General features: G+C 39.3%; 1 protein-coding gene across 3 annotated transcripts in view; it reads right to left on the bottom strand.

Moving 5' to 3' along the window:
* Positions 1-6,570: 6,570 nt before the first annotated feature.
* The window catches only part of LOC124878642 (pikachurin), a 43,725-nt gene continuing 27,794 nt past the window's right edge, over positions 6,571-22,501 (bottom strand). Inside the window, exons 14-25 of one of the 3 annotated variants that reach the window (XM_047382732.1) lie at positions 15,934-16,123; positions 15,430-15,555; positions 14,834-15,077; positions 14,632-14,743; positions 14,148-14,264; positions 13,046-13,226; positions 11,294-11,317; positions 11,019-11,097; positions 10,737-10,880; positions 9,231-9,314; positions 8,988-9,091; positions 6,571-8,886 (exon numbers count right to left, since the gene is read on the bottom strand). In XM_047382732.1, coding sequence (XP_047238688.1) covers positions 8,735-8,886; positions 8,988-9,091; positions 9,231-9,314; positions 10,737-10,880; positions 11,019-11,097; positions 11,294-11,317; positions 13,046-13,226; positions 14,148-14,264; positions 14,632-14,743; positions 14,834-15,077; positions 15,430-15,555; positions 15,934-16,123 — 1,557 coding nt within the window. In that variant the 3' untranslated portion in view covers positions 6,571-8,734. Of the gene's footprint in view, positions 8,887-8,987; positions 9,092-9,230; positions 9,315-10,736; positions 10,881-11,018; positions 11,098-11,293; positions 11,318-13,045; positions 13,910-14,147; positions 14,265-14,631; positions 14,744-14,833; positions 15,078-15,429; positions 15,556-15,933; positions 16,124-22,501 lie in introns of those variants that run through there. The other 2 variants (XM_047382733.1, XM_047382734.1) reach the window with 2 other exon arrangements.

Here is a 22,501-nt window from a genome sequence, read left to right as displayed (position 1 = left end):
CCAGGAAACTCTCTCCTAGGTTTATTGGTCCTTACGAGATAATATCTGTTATAAGCCCCGCCACTGTTTGCCTCCGTCTCCCACCCAGTTTCCGGAACCACCCCACCTTTCATGTGTCCCAGCTCAAACCTGTGTCCGCCAGCCTTCCGGCCAAACCCCCACCACCCGCCCGGGATTTTTAGGGGCATCCTGTGTATTTGGTTCGCCGCATTCTGGACTCCCGTTGGCGGGGTATGTGCTGGCAATACCTAGTTGACTGGGAGGGTTATGGTCCTGAGGACCGTTCCTGGGTTCCTCGGTCATTTATCTGTGACCCTTCCTTGATTGATGATTACCACTCTTTGCTTGGTTCTTCTGGGCCGCCAGGCGGCGGCCGTTGAGGGTGCTCTGGGAGTTCCTGTTTGTATTTTTGTGCCTGCTATTTACTTTGCTTTGCCTCTAGGTGTCGCTTGTGTGCTGTTGGGTATGGACAGGTGTTCTCCATCTCCTTGATCAAGCTGGGAGGTTTATAAGGAGCATGCTGCCAGCACTTCGACGCCTGAGTGTTTTGCCTCTGTGGTACATTCAACTGGCCAAATTGTAAGATACCTCACACCTCAAAATCCCCATTTTCATCATCCTCTACTTACCTGTTACTCTTCCATGCAGCTGAGAGGTTCCAGTCCCAGATCCCACCTCCATCGGACCTGTGAACAAATAAACACGTTAAACTTCATTTTCTCTCTGAGTGTTTTCTGCATGTGGGTCAGATTGGCAACCAAAATGGCACATTTGGCAAATAGAAATAATTTATGGCAACCCAGCTACCAAAAAGAGCAGTTTAGTAAGTTTTAATGTCACCTACAGTAAGAAAAAAAAAGTATTTCTCACTTTATGCAGTGTACGTAAATATCTGACTTCAACTGTGTTCAAACGTGTTTTTATTTGACCAGCATATTCTCCTAATGTTCCTGATAAAATGAGTTGCTTTGGTGTTAGAGTCAATACTGACGTCCATGTGATCACATAGATTTTGGGTTATATAACAGTTTTAATAACTGCATTAATGAAATGGGAACACACAACATTACATGAGTTAATAAAATCAAATCCTAACCCATCCCCTTTCACTCTTTATTATTGGTTTTGGCTGTTCTGAACAAATACTGCAATGGTGACTTTTAACCTTTAACTGTGATAATATGTGGATGACCTCAGTATGACTAAATAGCTCGATCTAAATGAAAGTGCTAAACTCTCCTCCTGGTTCAGCTGTTTGTGTAAAATCTTACTGGAGTTTTAGGAGTCTAATTTCCAATAACGATTACATGAAATGCAAACTGCTACTCTAAAAGCAGGACCATATTGTTCAAATAACAAAAACTATTCACAACTACTACTTTAAATTTTTATTTTCAGATGTCATCTAATCAGCCAATCTGAAAAGAAGAGAAGCTAAAAAAAAATTAATTAGTTTCAGCAATAGAGGTGTAGGCAAAATGTAGGTTAACTACTTTACTTCACTGTACATCAAGAAATCCAAATTTCAGATCCCAACAAAAACTGTTTCAGTAACAGGGATGTCACAGAACAATCATTTCAACAGATCAGAAAAGGCCGAAATGGATTGCCAAAACTAATAGCTTTTTGGTGATTAAAATGACACACAGAAAGAGCAATACTGACATAGTTTGAAAATACAATAAAACCTCTGTTAGGAGACAACTTTACCATCAGGAACTGTATACCGCTTTTGATAAAGAGGTTTACAATACAGTTATGGAACAAAATCCATCTTCTTAAATTCAGATCAGCTGTTTTAAAGTTATTTTATGTGTTTCTGACATCTCACTCTATTGTGACCCCTGAGATGATTTCAAATCTATTATAAGAGAAAAAAGAAATAATTTTTTATATTGCTTTCATACAAGTTACTCTTAAATATGGCTTTAATTTGTGTTTCACTTTGTTTATATTGACGCTCTCAGTACTATGGGAAGAAACTTGTGCCATCAGAAACTGAATTTGAATTTCTCGGACTGAATCTGAATTTGTGTAATTTGAAATTAAATGCATTGATTTGAAACTGAATTTAATGGTTTGAAACTGAATTTAATGGTTTGAAAACTGAATTAATTTGCATAAAAAATGTATTTTGTTGTTTTGAAAATTCAGTTTGATTACTTTCACTTTCAGTTCTAAAATTCAGTTTTTTGTGTTACACATCCGGGTCCTTGAGGATAACCTTAGATTAATCAAACACAGATTAATCGATTTACGTTTCACATCAGGTTAAACTTCCTTTACGGCATGTTGAGCTGAAGCAGTGCAGCATACATGAGCTTAGCGGATGTCCATCACCAAGTCAAATGACCATCTGTAAACAAATGATGGTTAAACAGTAACACTTTTGCTACCTGTAGCTATTAGCTAAACATGCCAGATCAGCATGGTGCGGCCGGTGTTACATAGATCTGCGTTTCCCCAGCCTTTACCTCAGTGTAACTTATGTTGCCTAGCAACCGTGATAGCGTGAAGCACAGAGCTGTGAAGCCGAACAAATGGAGCACTGATGGCTTATTTTCTTGTTTTATAATCTTGTTCATTATTCAGCCATTTAAATTGTGAAAGTTTTGTGTTCATAGATAAAAAAGTATATAAAAATCTATTTGTAAATCTATTTGTAAAAATGTAACAATTTAAAAACTAACATGTTAACTTTAGGAACAACGTTTAAATCAGTTTACTTATAGAGCATAAAAATAAAAGAACCAAACATCAACATTAGATATCATCTGACTGAATTATATCCCATCCTTCATATCTGGAGAAAAGAAGGACGCATTTGTCGGCCCTATTTGGAGGACCCTGCGAAGTTGTAGACTTCACTGCCTCACAATGACGTAATCAACCAACAAATGCATCCTTCAAAGAATGCAGCCTCTCAATTTGGACACAGCAATAGTGAATGACATCGATGAATCTGTGTTTGATTAATCTGTGGCTTCAAAGACCTGGATGTGTGACACAAAAAACTGAATTTTAGAACTGAAATTGAATTTTAGAACTGAAAGTAAAAGTGGTGAAAATGAATTTTCAATTCAACAGAATACATTTTCAGAGCAAAATAATTCAGTTTCAAACCATTAAATTCAGTTTCAATTAAGTGAAATTCATTTTCAAATCAATGCATTTAATTTCAAATTAAATAATTATTTAATTTGGTTCGCCGCATTGTGGACTCCCGTCGGCGGGGTAGGGGCTGGCAATACCTAGTTGACTGGGACTGTTATGGTCCTGAGGACCGTTCCTGGGTTCCTCGGTCGTTTATCTGCGACCCTTCCTTGATTGATGATTACCGCTCTTCGCTTGGTTTGAATTTAAATAATTAAATTCAAATTCAGTTTCTGATGACACAAGTATCTTCCCATATCAGTCCCATTATAACACTTAAATTTAAATATGCAGCAGTCTGTGAACTGCAACAAATCAGATGTGTTTTGTATTTGTCATGTGCATCTTAGCAGCTGTCTTTACAGATAAGTTTGAAGGTTTTGCTTCCCGTAACAGCATTAGTCACAAACGCACTTGTTTTGTTCGGCAAAGGAAATCAGGCCATAAATTCAACATACAGTCATGGCCAAAGACCTAAAAGAGGTTAGAAGAAATTGTGTATTCCACAAACCTGTTTAGTACTTAAGTGTTGTGAAATCTTCTTGTAAAATATGTATACAGTGTACTGTTGGCCAGTAATAGACATCTTATAGGTTAAAAAAAAGTGTTGTTGGGAAATATACCGAGTTTATTTAAAGTTTCAATATTTACATTGTTGACCTTTTGAAATGTCCTCTGGCATGTTAGAAATGCTTGGAGAAATTAATGGTTTGATCACCAGTCTACTTATCAGTTTTGCATTGTAACACAGTGTTCCGTCAAGCTTTAAAACCCACAAATTGACACTGAATTGCTTGATTCTTGGAAAATGTTACTTTTGGAGTATGTTTGATCCCATCATTTATTCATCTCAGTGTTTGATGCAAAAGTGAACTATTCTATCAGGATGGTTCACTGTCAGCATGACACTAGACTTGAGAAGCTTTATTGAAGAAAATACCTTTACCCCAGTCCTCTGCAGTCCAATCCTGGTATTTCCTGCAGAATGCCAGTCTGTCCTAGATTTTTTTCTCGGAAATAAATTGTTTCTTTGCTGGCCCTCTTAATAGCAGAGTAGGTTGATTTGGGTGCAGTCTAGGCAGGAGTATGAGGGATCAAAAATTGAGTGCTGTAAAACCCAACATGTGATTAATATTGCCTCTGTGAAGATTAGAATCCATGAATTTGGAAGTCATTAAAATAATATAATAACCATATACAATAATATGGTTCTCGGCCGGAAAAGGGTGGCTTGTCCTCTTCAGGTTGGAGGGGAGTTCCGGCCTCAGGTGGAGAAGTTTAAGTATCTTTGGGTCTTGTTCACGAGTGAGGGAAGAATGGAGTGGGAGTGGCTGCTGCAGTAATGGGGGCACTGTGCCGGTGGCTTGTGGTGAATGGAGAGCTGAGCCGAAAAGCGAAGCTCTCGATTTACCGGCCGGTCTACGTTCCTACCCTCACCTATGGCCATGCTCTCAAAAATTGACAACATGAGTGGGATGCTGTAGGATTATTTTTAGGCTATGTGTGGTGACTATTTGTCAAAGGAAACAAATCAACCAAACTAAGGACTTCACTCAAATAATCACTGATGCGCACCATGGGTTTGTGGTTTAGGCAGTTGCCTAAATTCAAAAGTCTAATATACAAACAAAAGTATATCTTTTCAAAGGTTTATTTCAAGGAAAAAGACATTGACAAATGTGGGTTACACTGTTCCACCCAATAGTTAAACACGGGAATCAGGCACCTCTGGAAGAGGGAGGGAACACTGCTCGGTCGGCTGACAGCTGCAGAAACGAGCTGGAATCTTAATAAACTGAGTAGATATTTGAGTTCAACAAACCTAATTCTAAAATCATCTTAAAAGTTTATTTTGGGGTCACACAAAACGTATTATGTGCATGTTTATTCACAATTTTTGCTCGACCAATCCGCTTTGACCTGCAATGAATCATGGGAAATTGTGGGTCACGCCCTACAAAACTCCGCCAGGGCTGCTGCCGTATTTCGATCTACCAGAATTAACAAAAATTACACTGTGAACGTGATGAATGATAAAACTAAAGTGGTAGAAAATGGAGCTGCTAAAATCAAGGCAGTTAATGAAAATGGGCAACATTAAATTTGATAACCTTAAAATTTATAACATTAATATTTACCATGTTATCATTTTAATGACCTCCAAATTCACGGATTCACGGAAAAAAGTTGGTGAAAAACAAGATTTCTGCCAATCAGAAAACCTTTGGCCCTTATTCAAATCAAAATATAATAATGCTGTAAATAAAGGCATGACAAACACAAAAACGTTTTTATATAATAGATTCATCCACAAAAAAATCAAAATTAAGGAGAAACACATAGTGGGTGATGTAGAGGAACGTTGATAAGAACATAAAATAAAATGTCCACACAACAGCTCTATCTGTGACAAGCTGAAAAAAAATGGTATATAAGGTATTTAATTTGCAGTGTGCAGTTAATACGTCCACCAAATAAAAATCTTTACTACAATTGTTTTTTTTAAAGCAATTGTAACATTATTCATTACAAATTGTGCGTTCTATCAACTTGAACAAAATCCTGAAAGAATACACTTTTTGCCTACAATCAGTTCTACAATCAGTGAATTATTGGGTGTGGGGGCAGTGGGTTGGAGTGGAGTTGGGGGTTAAGGCATGGCTATTAATTTATTTTGCACGGTTAGTCAGATTCATAGTTATTTTTAAAACAAATTAAGAAAAAACGCAAAACTCAACAGAACACAAATGATGCAAAAATGCTTTCAAATGTTGGCAGCAAAGATAAATCCAAAGCTAAAGCTTCACCTACAGAGACAGTACACATTCACCAACATTTTGCTACAATCTAAGGTCACTTATTTATAAGTCTATCAGGACATGCCACTTCATTCATGAGGCTTTATGCAAATACTGTAATAATTTTGAGTTGCACTAACATTCCACAGTAACATGATATATATCTTCAGAAGTGCTTTTGTTGAAGTACTTTTCAAATCAAAAGGACTGTGACATTTAAAAAAATAAAATTTAATGTGAAACTAGTTAATAGCTCTGATTGGAAAATCCATTCAAAAATTAGTTGTACTTAATCTAAGGTCTAATTTGTTAAACGTAATGACAGCTAGTACTGCAGTACATTGGAGAAAAAAAAGAGAAAAAGGGGATATTAAGTTACTCCAGAGCAGTGGTGTAAACTTACCATCCATAGGACTGGTGTCCTGCATGGTTTAGTTGTGTCCCTGCTGCAACCCAGTTGAATCCAAATGTTAATTACTTCTTCACCGTGTCACCAAATTCTGTAGAGAACTAGTAATGAATTATTGATTCAGGTGCTGAACTGGGGTAACATCTAATACATGAACTGGGGTAACATCTAACTCCTGCCCTAGAGCACTGCTATTTTACATCACTCATCTTGAGTCAACACTTGATTTTATTATTCTGTGTCACAAACTTCATTTTGCAACATGACAAACTGCAAGTAAAACAAATTGGTAATGAACATCGAATAAATATTATAATTTAACGCAACTACTATATAGCTAACGAAACATGTTTAAGAATAGTTGATTGTCTTAGGCCCCCTTTACACTGTATACAGACCACTCCACATTCTCCACAAGAACAATGGCCATTCAAATGTGGCTGAATTGCACCAAATAATGAAAATCTAATTCCGTTGTGAAGCCAGTCATGGCACTACTGCGCTCTTGCTACCCAACAAAGAGGTTTGCTGCTTCTGCTTTCCCAGCCATCGTACGACAGCACTACCACCACAGGAATCACATGTCACCACTAAGATGTTATGGAGCAATGTTTACAAAATTGCCTCTTTACACATGGGAAGTTTTCTGCACCTCAAACATCAGTCTCAGTATTGCTGTGAAGGAGTAAATATCATCAGTGCTTTCATCAGCTAAACATTAGAATTGATGAAATGTGTTTTATTCTGTGTATTCTTTGCAAAATCTTTAGTATTGCCCATATAACTCAAGGGAATCCTGCATATGATTTCGAAAAAAAAATTATTTTAAACCCTATGATCCCTACTTAAACGTCTTCCTTATTTTTTCTTTAACAACATGTCACTGGTACACTTTGCCTTTGAACTGCAACCAGAAAAATTCAAAAGTGTCTTCAGGCAACCTGCGTATCTGCAATTTGGAGGTGTGTGGACTTCTCCACAGTGGCCTGATCACAGACCTGTGTTTATTGGGAAAGAGATTGTGGATTGTTCAGTTTAGCTGACTGGGCAAATCCTATTTTGGTAACCGGATGCAATGTGCAAAACAACTGTGCCACCAGTTGCATGTAAAATACTTGGAAACATTGATTCGCTCGGTATGAGCGTCATTTGGTTGTAGCCTCGCCATGTGGCCAACATGGCCATGTCTTCCAATTTTGTGATGACCCATCATCTAGCTTCCACTGCCCCGTTTAGGCTGCTCAATGCAGTGCCCAGAATCCATATGCTGCCACCATGATATCACCACAGACGTTTTGGGCATTCTAAAAATAGTCAGATACATAGTCCATTATACATTCTTGATGCATGCCTGAACTTGCAGAACCATCTATGTTCTCGCTGATTTTTAATGTCATGGTGCGGTCTCAATCTAGAGTAAAAGGAGCCTTAAATTATATTTTAAAACTAAATATACTTACAGGGTAAAAAACAGAATCTTATACTGATGCAACAGCCAAAAAAGATTTGTTTACTGATATAAAAACATGGGACATAAATCAAAGAAATTTAAAGGCTAGAACACACTAAATGTGGTTTATGTCAGGTGACAGCAATACTCTCACATTTTCACGTGTCAAGATCAGAATTTCATGTGACCGAACCTAAAAGATCCAAATGAAGGATAAGTAAACTGAGTGAGGGAAAAAACTGTTATAGGCAGCTGACCCCTTTACTGTATAAAGCTAAACACTGTGAAAATACTAACGTCATCAAATACGTATTACAAGATGTATCAAACTAATGACAAAACACTTCAAACAAGAATAGCAATATCACATCAAAGACAACAAATCTCCTGAAGGGCCAAACCCAAAATTTTCTGGAAAGGTTATCTCTGCTAGATACTCAAGTTCGTGATGAATTTTGTGCCCTTGCATTACTTAACTCGTCCAGCAATCAAAGAAGGATTAATAGTTTAAAAAAAAGTACAGATGTTAGAATTGTCCAATAAAAATGTATTTTTTTTTCCTTTATTCATTTACTCATTTATTTAATTTTTAAAAAACTTAATTACCCATGAACACAACATGTCTTCAGATAGAGCACTTGTGCCTCTGAAGTAATTTTTCCTGTTTAAACCAGAAATTCTTTACAAATTACAATATATTTATTACTTTGCAGGTCAAAAAGATAACAGAAACATAAATGTGACAACACTGTTCTTCTTTTTAGGGTGGCTTCAACACACACCCTTTAATGCATTTAAAAATAAAAAAAATTAAAATAGGAAACACTTGAGTTTTCACTGCTTTGGTTCTGGCCAGTCAGATTCAGGGTTACAGATCCAGTTGGTAAATATGTTGAAAATGGACCCCCTTGTGTAAAAAATCCTTTAGTTGGAGCAGGTGTTGATGTTCTTGCCATCGGCTGCGTCCTCCACCAAAGCTAAGTGATAGTCAGTGGAGAGTGTAAAATGGGACACGCAACCCACCAGTCCTCCCAGGTACTGTCTGTTTGTGTGAAGGGCGATCTCTTTCATGCCACCTTTGGTTAAAGAATGCAAAGATAAAGTAAGTGAAAGAAGAGAAAACTACTGAAACAGGAATCAAAAACATAGTAATGTTGACAGGACATAAACCACCTACCAACATATAAGGGTCCATTTATATTGAGTTGTCTCATCTTGCCAGGTGACCTGCCTGTTTTTGCTCCATAATCATCAACAGTCAGCTTCCCTGATTGGCCGTCTCTAAAAATGAGACAAACATACATTTAGGCAAAAGCTTATTTCTTTGTGAAAATAGGTTAAGGTTAAACATAGTCAAAGATACCTCAGTGCACAACAAATCCAATGAATTTCCTAATGAATACATAATCTTAGGGCTTACCTGACAGCCTTCACTCTGTGCCACCTTCCATCACTAAATGTCCCGTTGACAACAATGTTAGCCACGCCACTGCCCAAGTTATAACTACAACAGAAATGCATACAAGTAATTTAGTACCTGAACTAAAGTTTATTCTGAGATTATTCTGATGTGTGTTAATAGGTAATTTTCAGAAATCACACCTGTTTGACGGTTTTTATCCCCAAAAATCAGTCTAATTGTTAGCTGCTTTTCTTTGTATCACTTCTGTCTCTTTGGGATCAAACTTTTCTCTTCTGTTATAATCTGCTTTTTCCCATGCTCTGACTAATCAGTGCCCCTTGAATTCTTTCACATTTTGCTACTATAAAATTAAAAATCAGCATATTTCAATGGGGTTTATGGTATGATAGACCAACAAATGTGCATAATTGGAAACATAATACATTGCTGCTAAAAAATGTTTTTTTTAACAATCTGATGAGCATTTATTTTTAGACCTTTTAACTCTGATACCCCTACAGTATATAAAATCCAGTGCAACCAGTTTTGACTCCAGCAGTCATTTAATTAGCAAATAGATTCCAGGTGTGTAATCTAATCTCAGTATAAGTTATGGTTGTACGATATTGGATCAAACATTTAACTGCATTATTATTGGTGAATATTGATTAAAATGATTAAATAATTGCGTATTATCCTGATTCTTTATTTTCTTCTCCATCATCAGAATGTCTTGACCGTCACTGAGGTTTAACATTTCATCTACAAACGTTTACATTAGGTGTGGGCAGCTAGAACAGTGAGAGTCCCTCCATCAAATGTAATATGTTAGTGATGTGCAGAACGTGAGTGGGTGTCACTTGAAGCAGTCCTTCGCAATTGTAGTACTGCAGACATAGTAATAATAACATAATATTGTTATAGCAACTGTGATTGTGCAGCTCCAGTATCTGCTGCACACAGATGCTTTCAATTCAATCTGACTGAGCTGAGCTATTTTGCAAAGAAGAATAAGTAAATATTTGAGTTTCTAGTTTCTGCAGCTAGTAGAGACACTTCACAAAGGTCTTCCAGCTGTAATTTCATCAAACGCAGGGGGCTAAATATAAATGCACGTCACACTCTTCTGATTTTTATCAGTAAAAATTTTTTAAAAGCATAGTTTTCCTTCCACTTCACAAGAATGAACTTGTTTCTGTTGGTCTGTCACATAAAATCCCAATAAAATAAAACATGTGGCAAACGTTCAAGGCATATGAAAAGTTCTATAAGGCACCGTAGGCCATAGACAAGGCTGTAGTTCAGGACACAACGAGCTCATCCTTTAATCTGAAGGTTGCTGGTTCAGTCCCTAACTCCACAAGTCAGGTCAAAAAGGTGTTGTTGGGGAAACATGATGTAATCCATCTTGGCTGTCGTATTTCACATTGAGTAAGTGGGTGTAATATAATTTCTTGGAAGCCTATTTTTTTTTTATCTTTTTAGTTCAAATTATCACATTTTAGAAAACAATTGAAAAAACACCTGAAAATGAGAGCCCCATCCTGAAGCCCCATGGAAATAAAATCACTGTTGGGTCTCATTGGACTGTCTCCTCGCCAGAGCAACAAACCATTCTTGGCTGTGCTCTTAAAATGCATGAAAAGGTTTGTCCTGGACCCAGACACTCTAAGACACAAGAAGAATAGGAAAATTAACATAATTTATCATTAAAACATTTTGAGCAGTTTAGGGTTTTAAAGTAAAAAGAATCAGTTATGATACTTATTTGGTCTTATGTCATATTACATATTATATATTACCAACCTCTTCAGAATATCTCTGTTGTCATAGGTCAGGTAACTTCTGCCAATAAACTGTGGTATTTCTATGGCTTCAGTCACAGCTGGGCAAAAGGGAAAATGGAAGAATTTCATATGAACACAAGGTGGCAGTATCTGCATGGATCAAATGACTAGCTTTACTAGATGACTAAATGCTACTCTGTAGGTGGAAATTTTGAAAAGGCAACAGTAAGTATATTCAAAATAAATGTACAAATTGATCGTGTCTGCTTTTTGAAAGTATAGACGGTAACTTACTGTTCAAACAGTAATTCCCGCACTCTGATGAAAGCATTAAAAAAAGAAGGCACAGACAAATTTGAGGAAAGGAGTTGTCCAACATCATTTGTTTAATTATTAATATAAACATGATTAACCCTCGAGAATCCTTGAGGGACCAAACGTGCACATTCTGCTTAATTGGTTTTTATTGATTGTCAATATATCAGTCAGTTTAAAGGTCAGTTCTATAAAACTTGCCCAGGATTTGCTTTTTATTTCTTATTTTTTAAATGTCATTGTCCTTTCGATTGCAAGGTATGTAGATCAAACGCTATGCATTTTGCGTACACTCTTTACCTTCAGTTTTTGATGCACTGTAATCCTGCCATTTTATAATACCTTATAATACCTATAGCACCAAAAACTCTAAGCATCTACATTCAAAATATAGGGGAAATGGTTTTAGGTGTGATGACCCCCCTTAAATTACCACAGGCACCATCACTTCTTCACATAGTTTCAATGGGATATGGTTCTCTTACCTTTCAAAATGCATGGCAAAAATATTTTCTCTGTTTCTGTGTGTGTAATTTGAAGAATCAAAAGCCAAGTTGGATTTGTTTATGTTTTCTTTATCAAGAGAGACCCCTCTCTCCTACTGGATGTGTGGCATCGCATGTTTATGCAGGTACATCTTTTGTGAGAATAGTTTGCAGCCTGCAGTTTGCAGACATTTCTCCAGGAGACTAACCTGTAGGTTTGTGAAGGTACCACAGCCAGGACCTTCTAGAAAGTGGAGACACACTGTCTCCGGATTCTGGAAGGTCCTGTGTGGAACCACTGTGCCAAATGTGGAGCACCTGCATGCAAAACACATGTATGGATAAGTATGAGGTTGTTGAAAAGATTTGATGCTGTGAAAGTGAAAAAAAAATGTAAATACAGAATTTGTATTATACTTTTATAAGTGGTACTGTTTTGGGACATAAGGGAAAAAAGTGTATATTCAGTAAGTTCTTGCATTAAACTCTCATTGCTCCAAAAGTAATAATGCATCGAAATCAATATTGTTATCAATTCTTGAACTAGTCGAGGCTGTAACACCCACATCCAAATTATTACACTTTGGTGTTGTATTTTTGCTAAATATTACATATTCAGTGTTTTCCCCTTTAAGAAATCAGACAAAAAGGACATTAAAAAATAGAAAAGATTCAAAAATATAAAAACTTTATATCTATGGTCAAGTTTGAAGTTGTTGAAAAAATGTGATGCTCTAAAAGTAAAAACAAATTTAAAATTACATTTTTATTACACTTTTACATAGCATTTTGGGACATAAGGGTAAAAGGTGTATGTTCAGTATAAAGGTGCCTCAAGGGTTAATGCCACAGAAAAGGAAACTACAAAAGTTTTAACACATAAAGTATTGCAACTTGCTTTCTGAATACTGACTTTTTCTACATTTTACATTATCTATATGGTATTTGTTTTTATGTATGATATGTTTTTATAGTAGTTGAAAGCATCGTGAAACCACCTTGAATGTGTCATTTCCTTAGTTATTTGATTAATCTTTAAAGTCTGATGTTCTCTTGTTCTCAAGCCAACAAACTATAATGTTCTTTTCCTTTTAACATTTTAAGACCTAGACACTGTTTGAGCAAGTCTGTGCCTCATCTCGCACTCTTTTAATAATTCATGACTGTGTTTACTTACTAAAAACATCCAAGCAACAACAGCGGAAATGAAGCAGCTCATTGTCCTTTTTTCTTTCCTCCTACTGACCTTTCTGGCAGTGCCTTCCATCATACCCTAGAGGGCAGTCACACTCATAGTCATCCCACTTTGGCCTGCATGTCCCTCCATTGGCACAGGGACTTTCCACACATGGGTGTACTGAGTTTGCAATATTTACACCACCAGCAGAACCAACTGTGATTGGCATGGTGCGGTCATTGAGAATCAGCTTGAGAAGTTTGAAGAAGAAGAAAGCACATACACAAAGGAGTTCAAGAGACCAGAAACGGTACCCCCCAATTACATCACAGATATTTGTTTTATAATATTCTGTCTAATCCTTGAATAGCACAGTTGTAAATTCTGACTGAACCTTGCTTCTAACAGTAGCTGTTGCTGGTCAGAGGCAAAAAGGGACGCCATCACTGATTCCTTTACTGTCTGTTGTTTACTTCCGTCATCTCATACTTTGCAAAAATTAGAATTTTACTGCATAACTTCTTTCACACATTATTTATTATACCATAATCTTTTATTTTATCTTGCAATTTTCTATTTATATATTCTTCACTCTTAACTGTTTATCCTGTAAACATGTGACCTTAGTATATAATTACTACGTGCAACTTTTTCAGAAGATTGTTTATGGTGTTCTTTGTAGACTGTACCGGCATCTTCTACTCTGATGTAATGTGCTGAACTGTTTTTGATGCAACTTGCACTACAACTTGGATCTTGTCTGTTTTGGTAGATACCCCCTCCTCTATATTGCTCTTAAAGACAGATCTTCTCTACACACTTGTAGGATTTCTTTGCCATTATTTCAGAATTGTAGTCACGTCCTGTGTAGCTCCTCCTCCACGATTTCTGTTCCTTCTGCAGTTCCATTGAAGTTTCCTGCTGCCTAATGTTCTGTAATTCAATTAGCAGTTCATCACTGAAAGCCATACTGCCTCCCGATTTTCACTATTTTCAGTTCTGTATAAAAGTATTGTTGCCAAAGTTAGAATAATTAAAACTATGCTGGGAAAATCTAGGTGAGTTAATGCCGATAGGCTGCAGTCCCTCAAATGCCTCCATAAGAACGTATGCTAAAATCTCACATTTCATCTTTTACTGTTCACATTATCTACTGTACACGATTACACACCTTTTGAATAATTCCAGTAAAAGGCTTCATTACACCTGCTGTCCTTTTGGTTTTTTCATATTCTGGCACTCCACCAATATAGAGAGGTGAGCTGCAGTTGATCTGAGTGAAAGCTCCCTGAAAAGGAAACGTAAAATATTTTTTTGTAAATAATAAGAGTAAAATATGCTTATTAATTTATTCTTTACAAATAATAGGCTTATGTAAATACATGAGTAGGCTTTTGCTCATGAAGTGGATTTAAAATATATATTACCAAATAGATCAATTTTCACTCAGTTTGCAAATTGCACCATATGAACGCCGAGAAGATGACAGAAGACAAAGGAATATTATATGCAAATAGTTTGCATGTGGTTTTAAAAAGAACTCTCTTTTATGAAACTTTTAGCTGTGAGCTTTTGCCTTTGAAATCAAATAAATTCAATTAAACAACAAAGAGGAGGAAACATTTTTCCACTTCCATGATGTGTTTAAGAAGTACCTCAGCAATTCCCCCGATTGGTCTTTGGTTGTCCACATGCAGAATCCCACTTTTAGCAGTGCGAGATACTCTTAACTCATGCCAGGAGTCCAGACTGATCTGCTCTTCACTCCTGCACCACAGATCATCACACACTTAGTATAGCTAGAAATCAGTAGCAGAAGGTGACAGAGGTGAAGATAAGAGGTGATCTTTATGTTACCTTATGACAGCTTCTCCAGAGCCACAGTCAAACCTAAACTCTACGTATTTGTCCACCAGGTTTATGGCAAGGAAATCTTTGCTGCCTGCATCATCACTGTACAGCAGCACACCACTGGGCGCTGATGGCCAGAATGTCACTTCAAACTCCATGAAGGAGAGGTAACTCTGGGAGGATTGAGGCCACTGGATGACAGCGTATGAAAACATAGTTTCATTGAAGAGGGGTGAGGACAGAGAGAAACCTGAGGGATTGAATGAAGGACATGAGAAAATGACAGCTAAGAACAAAGAGGAAGGTTTGTACTGAGTGGAAGAAGGAAATCAGATGGGAGAAACTTGCTGGACAGAAGAAAGTGCAAAGCTGAATTGTCAGAAAGTTGCGCTAACATGTAATCAATGCCTTTACAATCATGTTAGAAGTAACAATCCTCATCTCAGCCAATTTTCTTCAATTTGCCCCTAAAATGTCGAGTAATTACCACAAAAACTCAACATGACAGCAGCTTTTTTTTTTAACAATGAAGGTCGTTAAAAACTCACAGCGTAAATAATACCCGCGTGTTCTTTATGGAAAGGGTAATGCTGTTAACTCACTCTTTTCACAAAGAGCTCCTTTGAAGCCAAGTGGACAGAGGCAAATGTAGCCATCAGCACGGTTTGCGAAGCAGGCTCCATCGTTGGCACAGCTAACCACATCACACATACTGTCGCTGCACTCACCTTGTAAATAAGAACAGATTCAATATGTTCATTTATACATTTAACTAGAAAAATGTGCTGGCAGCTGCAAAACAATAAGTTTTGCATGTGACAGTTATTTTTCCATCTTCATGCAAAAATACCCCAGATTTATAAAAAAAAAAAAGTTATTTTCCTTTTTTGCTCTAATAAATATATAATACTAATATATATAATACTAGGCTTTTTATTGATGGTTGCTGCCATTTATTTTTAAATGGTGCCTTATTTTAATATTTTTCTTTATGAAGTTTCTTATTCTCCTATATCTGCTCAACTATTAAAAAAAAAAGTATCTGAACCATATTGTATATGAAGAAACCAATAAAAAAGAACATATGAAAGCCGTGCATCCCTCACCTATATCAGCCCCGCTGAGAGCTTTTCCTAGAGGCCATGGCCTGATGTCTGTAGCCTTGTTGTTGATGGTCAGACGCTGAATGCAACCTACAAAGCCACGATTTGTGCCTGTCGCCCTGACCAGCCAGTATGCACTAGGAGATCCACCCACATACAATGGCGAGCGAAAAGTAATCTTAGTGTATTGACCCTGAAACAACAAGATTGCAGAAAACAAAATGTGCCTCGTCTTCAGTGACAGTAAAGACAAAGTCATTTTGAAGGTAAACTAATTTCTAAGAATCCAATATTTTTAGCAAAAAATGACTAATATGTTGCTTTTACATCTGACAGCAAAAATAAGCTTCATTAGTGTGTTACTGCCAGTAATACATGATTTACATTGCCTCACAAAAGTGTTTATACCCTTTTATATCATTTATACCCGTTTATATCATTTTGCTTCTTCAGAGAATTTTATTGGGATTTTAGGTGAACGACAAACACAAAATATGTTTGTTATGAAGTGCAAGGAAAACAAAGCACGCTTTTTAAAAATATTTTTTTAAAAGCTATATGTGCTTAATCTGACAGTCATAAATAAAAATGAGTGCAATAAATTGCTTTCAAAAGTGACCAAATTATTTATAGGTTCCAACTGTGTGCATTTTAATCCCTGTAAATGCAGTTGTCCTGTGAAGGACTCAGCGGTATGTTAGAGAACATTGGTGAACAAATAGCATCATGAAACCCAAAGAACACAGCAGACAGATTGCGGGTGTAGCAGTGTAATGTTGTTACATCAGATTGTAGAACAGTTAGTTAGTTTGTAGGAAGTTATACAGGCAGCGGTAACTTTTATTTTGAAAAGACGAAAGCTCCACTGCGGAAATATTGTGGGTAACTTCCGGTGTAGAAATGTTAATTTTATTGGTATTCAATGTGTTTTATAATAGTGGTGGTGAATTATTGTTGGTACTGTTGAGCACATTGATTTCACAGACTGTCTTTGTGGGGTCTCAGTTCAGTGCTCAACAGATAGTCTAACGGGCCATACCATTGCAGCGGGGTAAACGCTCTCCCATGAGATTAGACGGCCTCTTTTCTTGTGGAGCTTGTGGGAAAAGGCGCTGTGGAGAACACTGAGGAGCCTGTCTGACTGCTTTCTATTTGTCGTATTGGCGCAGGCGGCAAAATCAATAAAGGTGTTTTCACATCAGCTGCGGTCCGGCTTACTTCAACAAAAGACACAACGCAGAATGAACACTGTTACAAAACTGGTGCCGTGACCCTTCGACTGGTTAGCAGGAGCCGACCACCGGTGCTGCAGACGACGAAGTCTTCTGTTCATATCTACCCAGTGGACACGCCGTTATCGTGGACTGCTTTGGACAGTGTTGGGTTGGGGTTTATTGTTTTATGTTTTGTTTTATTTTTACGCTGTGCACCTCCTATTGTTGTGTTTTTTTTTTTTCCACACGAAGAGGCACGTTGAGGACTTCTCATGGCGGACCGGAATGCAGAAGTGGAGTCGTTACATAGTCATGGGGATGTATCCATGGGTAGGGGGAGAGGGGTCTTGCGGCTAGCGCCTGGCATGCAGTCTACTCCAGTTAGTCTGGGGGGTTTTGGTTCAAATCTTGCTGGGATTAAGGGGACAAGATCGAAGAGGCCTAATGGTTTAGTTAGTCAACCTCGGAGGTTCTCTCTGGGCATGAGTCCAGTGGTTCCCTCATCCTCTAATGTACTTACGACTGATGGAGAAGTAGCCTCTTCCCAGTTGGCTGATCTAATCAGGTCCATTGGGTCAGAAATAGGTGAGTCCATTAAGACATCTTTGATGCAGAAAACTAGGTCAGAGCCTTCATCTGTCTCACCTTCAGATCATCGTAATGACACGTCTCAGTCATTTCAAGGTGGCACTACTGTTATTGATGCATCAAAACTTAATCTTGTGTTAAGGTCTAATGTTGATGTTCCACCTTATTTTAGGGGTGATGAATCTGACAATTGTTCTGTTTTTGAGTGGGAGGATCTTATGCGAACCTATCTTAAGAAGAAAACTTGCACAAACACGGAACAGGTTGAAGTAGTTATGACCAGACTGATGGGGAGGGCAAGGGATGTTACTAGAGTGTGGATGCGTAGTAATGTCAATAATGCAGATGTGTCTGTTTCTGTTATCTTTGGCATTCTCAGGCAACATTTTGGTGACACTATTCACTCAGAGCTGCCTCTAGCTGACTTTTATGCTGTCACACCATACTCAAACGAGGGCCCTCTTGATTACTGGATTCGACTTAACAAAGCTGCGGAGATTGCTGAACACCGCTTGGCTAGTAATGGTGACCCAATGACTGACCTGAGTTCATACTTGGTTCTTATGTTTATTCGTCATTGTCCTGACAGAGAGTTAGCACTGGTTTTCAAGAGCAAGCCTTCGCGTGAGTGGACGGCCAGTGAAATACAGGACCATCTAGATGAGTACTTAAGACAGTATATGGTTGGTCGGGGCTGTGGTAAGCCGAAAGTAGTGGCCACCATGCTAAGGGATGAGAAGGTGACTGTCAATGAACAAACTGTGTTGTCCAGTTCCAGAAGTGTTCCAGAGACAGAGGGTTCACAGACAGCTAGGGCGGACACCACAATGGACAAAGTTTTGAGTCTGCTGGAGACAGCTCTGATTAGCAACACCCAGGCCTTTAACAAGGAATCCAACAAGCGGATCCCTAAGCGCTCAAGGAAATGCCAAGTTTGTGGTGCTTGGCAACATGACTCTAAGTCGCACTGTAGGATGCAAGGACTATGTTTCCGATGTTTCTCTCCAGAGCACATCAGTGTTCACTGTGATCAGATTGAAAAACCTCAAATGCATGTGACTGGTCAGGGGCAAACTGATTTGCCTCAGGGAAACTAGAGGGCCCTCATTTAGAGGGGGATGGTGTGGGCCTTGGTGGTGTTTCCCCCAACTGTGATGATGACATTCAAACTGTGTATATGCTGGCTTGTGACACAGTACCTAAAGACAAAACTCTTATTTTCCAAAATGTGACAAAAGCTCCCATCAGTGATGGATTGTTTTTCACGACAGTGCTGGCTGGCGACAAGCTTGAACTGCGGGGCATGCTGGATAGCGGGTCTATGGCTACATCCGTACGTGCAGACATGATCCCTCAGTTACGTAAGGCAGGAGTTGTGATGGGGGATGTAATTCCCCCACTGACATTGTCCTTGTTGGATGTGGTGGCAAACAGACTACTCCGGTGGGCATCTGTGAGATGAAACTGAAACTTTTCGGTTTTGATTATGTGGTACCAGTGCTAGTGGTTGAGGGTCAGGTCGATGAGCTCATTGTTGGCACAAATGTGATGAAACCACTTATCAAACGATTTAAGTCTGATGACGCATATTGGCGGATATTGAGCAAACCGGATTCCACGTGTCCTGATGATAATAGTCAGTTTGTCAGGTTTTTGGCCAATCTTGAGAGGTGGAGAGGGGAGGAAATCCCAGAAAAGGTCGGGACTGTTAAATTAAGGCAGGCTGTGACCCTTGAACCTATGAGTGAGCATGTGGTATGGGGTCGTCTTCCACCCAAGACTGAGCTCTCGGTGGGGAGTGCTGTTATTGTTGAACCGAGCACTTCACGCTGCGTGAACCGTAGAGTAATGGTTGGCAGAGTGGTCACTCCACTTTGGGGGGGTGGGTGGCTTCCCGTGAAGATGATCAATCCCACTATGTCTCCCATCCTGTTGAAAAGGAACACTAAAGTGGCAGATGTGTATCCATGCATTGCTCTGGAGGACTTTGATGGCCCCTTGGACCAACAGGTACGACAGAATGTGGGGAGGGTGGACAGCTGGCATGACAGTCTAACAGCTGAGTCAGGTCACACTGTTCGTACAATGAATGAGTCTGGCAAATTGGTGGATTTGAGATTACAAGATTTGTCTGTGGGCGACTGTGAAGTTTCTGAACAGTGGAAAGGAAAACTGACTGACTTAATCGTAAAATATGAAGATGTGTTTTCGAGACATCACTTGGATTGTGGCAAGGCTGCTGACTTTTGTCATCGCATTAGACTGACAGATGATCGCCCCTTTCGGTTGCCTTATCGTAGGCTCTCCCCTGGTCATTATCAAAAGTTGAGAGAGACATTAGATGACATGGAAGAACGTGAAATTATCAGAAAGTCGAGCAGTGAGTATGCGTCGCCTCTTGTTCTTTGCTGGAAGAAAAATGGGGACTTGAGATTGTGTATGGACTTTAGGTGGTTGAACGCTCGTACGGTCAAAGACACGCACCCCCTACCACATCAAGCTGACATTCTCGCAGCTTTGGGAGGAAATGCATTTTTTAGCTCGATGGACTTAACTTCAGGGTATTATAATGTTCCACTACATGAAAATGACAAGAAATATACTGCTTTCTCCTCTCCTCTTGGATTGCATGAGTATAACCGCATGCCGCAAGGACTGTGTAACAGTCCGGCTACTTTTATGCGAATGATGCTCACAATCTTTGGTGACCAGAACTTTTTAAGCCTTCTCTGTTACTTGGACGATCTGCTGGTTTTTGGCAAGTCTGAAGAGGAAAGTCTGCAGAGGCTAGAAATGGTGTTTCTGAAGTTACGGGAACATAATCTAAAGTTGTCTCCATCTAAGTGTCAGTTTCTGAGAAAGTCATTGAAGTTCTTGGGTTACATTGTTACAAGGGATGGAATAGCAACAGACCCTGATAAAGTACAGGCGATAGTGGGTGTGTCAGAAGCGGACCTCATGGAGCCGGATGGCATTACTCCCTCCCCTAAAAAGATCCGTTTGTTTCTTGGCATGGTGGTATATTACCAAAACTACATTGAGAATTGTTCAATGAGAGCTAAGCCATTATTCCAACTGACCACAGGGACTGCCAAGCCGCGAAGGGGCAAGGAAAAAAAGAAACCAGCCCCTTCACATAAGCTGGTCGCGGCTGATTGGACCAGGGAGTGTAGCGAGGCATTTAGGGATTTGAAGGCTGCGTTGACGGAGCAGGTTCTCCTCGCACACCCTGATTTTGCAAAGCCTTTCCTGCTCTCGGTCGATGCATCGTCCTCCAGGCTAGGGGCTGTACTTTCACAAGTACAGGAAGGCCATAACATTGCCAGACCTATTGCTTTTGCTAGCAAATCTTTGAATCATGCTCAGTCCAAATACCCGGCTCATAGACTTGAGTTTCTCGCTATGAAATGGGCTATTCATGATAAGTTTAGTCATTGGCTGCGCGGACACAAATTTACTGTTTGGACCGACAATAACCCTTTGAAGTACATTCTTACAAAGCCAAGACTAGATGCTTGTGAGCAGAGGTGGGTAGCCAAGTTGGCCCCCTTTGATTTTGATATTCAGTACATTCCGGGTCCGCGGAATGTTGTCGCTGATGCGTTGAGCAGGGAGCCATTTGTTCATCACAAAGTAATGCATCGTTTGACAAGGACTCCCTATGACACCTTGCTGCAGGAAGCAAGAGGTTTGTTGGTGGAAGACGTTCAGAACATGTTTCGTCTTTCAAGGGATGATTCTGTGGTGGGGCGGCACAAATTTGTTTCTCCAATGCAGGACTCTGTCTCAAGGAGTGTGGACTTCAATGACCATGCTGGGAGAGTTTCTCATGATGAGGTGTCGGCATTATTCAACTCTCACCATTGTTGGAATGAAGGTGCAAAAATGAGGGCAACCTGTTACACACAACAGCTGGAGAAGCTGGTGCCGACAGGCCAGTGCCCATTGCCTGTTTTCACTCATGAAGAGTTGTACGATAAGCAATGTCAGGACTCAGTGGTCAGTCGGGTTTCTTTTTATGTGAACAGGGGCAGTCGTCCATCCCGACGTGAGCGTACATATGAATCTCGGGAGACAAACCGTACACTGAGACAGTGGGGTAAACTTATGACTCGGCTGGGCGTGTTGTACCGTGTTTCTAAACATGTAGTGAGTAAAAAGAAAGTGTTCCAGTATGTGGTTCCAGTGGCTTTGAGAGACCAGGTGTTGAGGGGGGTACACGATGATGCAGGCCATCAGGGTCAGCAGCGCACATTGTGGCTTACCAGGCAACGCTTCTACTGGGATACGATGGAACGCGATGTCAGGGAATATGTGAGTCACTGTAAAAGATGTGTTTTGAGTAAGGCACCTGAACCCGAGGCTAGAGCTCCGCTTGTATCTGTTGTCACGTCAGCACCACTGGAATTAGTGTGTATTGACTTCTGGTCAGCGGAGGATGTTAACAACAAGTCTGTTGATGTTTTGGTGGTGACAGACCATTTTACCAGGCTTGCATGTGCCTGGCCTTGCCCAAATCAATCTGCTAAATCCGTGGCTCGTGTGCTGTGGAATAATTTCTTTTCCATATATGGGTTTCCAGTTTGCATTCATTCTGACAGAGGGGCTAATTTTGAGAGCTCTCTCATTGCTGAGTTACTTCAGATGGCCGGTGTTCGTAAATCTCACACCACACCTTACCATCCTTCAGGAAATGGTCAGGCGGAGAGGCTAAATCGCACCCTGGGTAGCATGATTCGTGCTTTACCTCCTAGGGCGAAGGCGAAATG

The sequence above is a fragment of the Girardinichthys multiradiatus genome, chromosome 12, assembly GCF_021462225.1.
Source record: "Girardinichthys multiradiatus isolate DD_20200921_A chromosome 12, DD_fGirMul_XY1, whole genome shotgun sequence".
Lineage (NCBI taxonomy): Eukaryota > Metazoa > Chordata > Actinopteri > Cyprinodontiformes > Goodeidae > Girardinichthys > Girardinichthys multiradiatus.
This window is presented reverse-complemented; position numbering and strand designations above follow the sequence as displayed.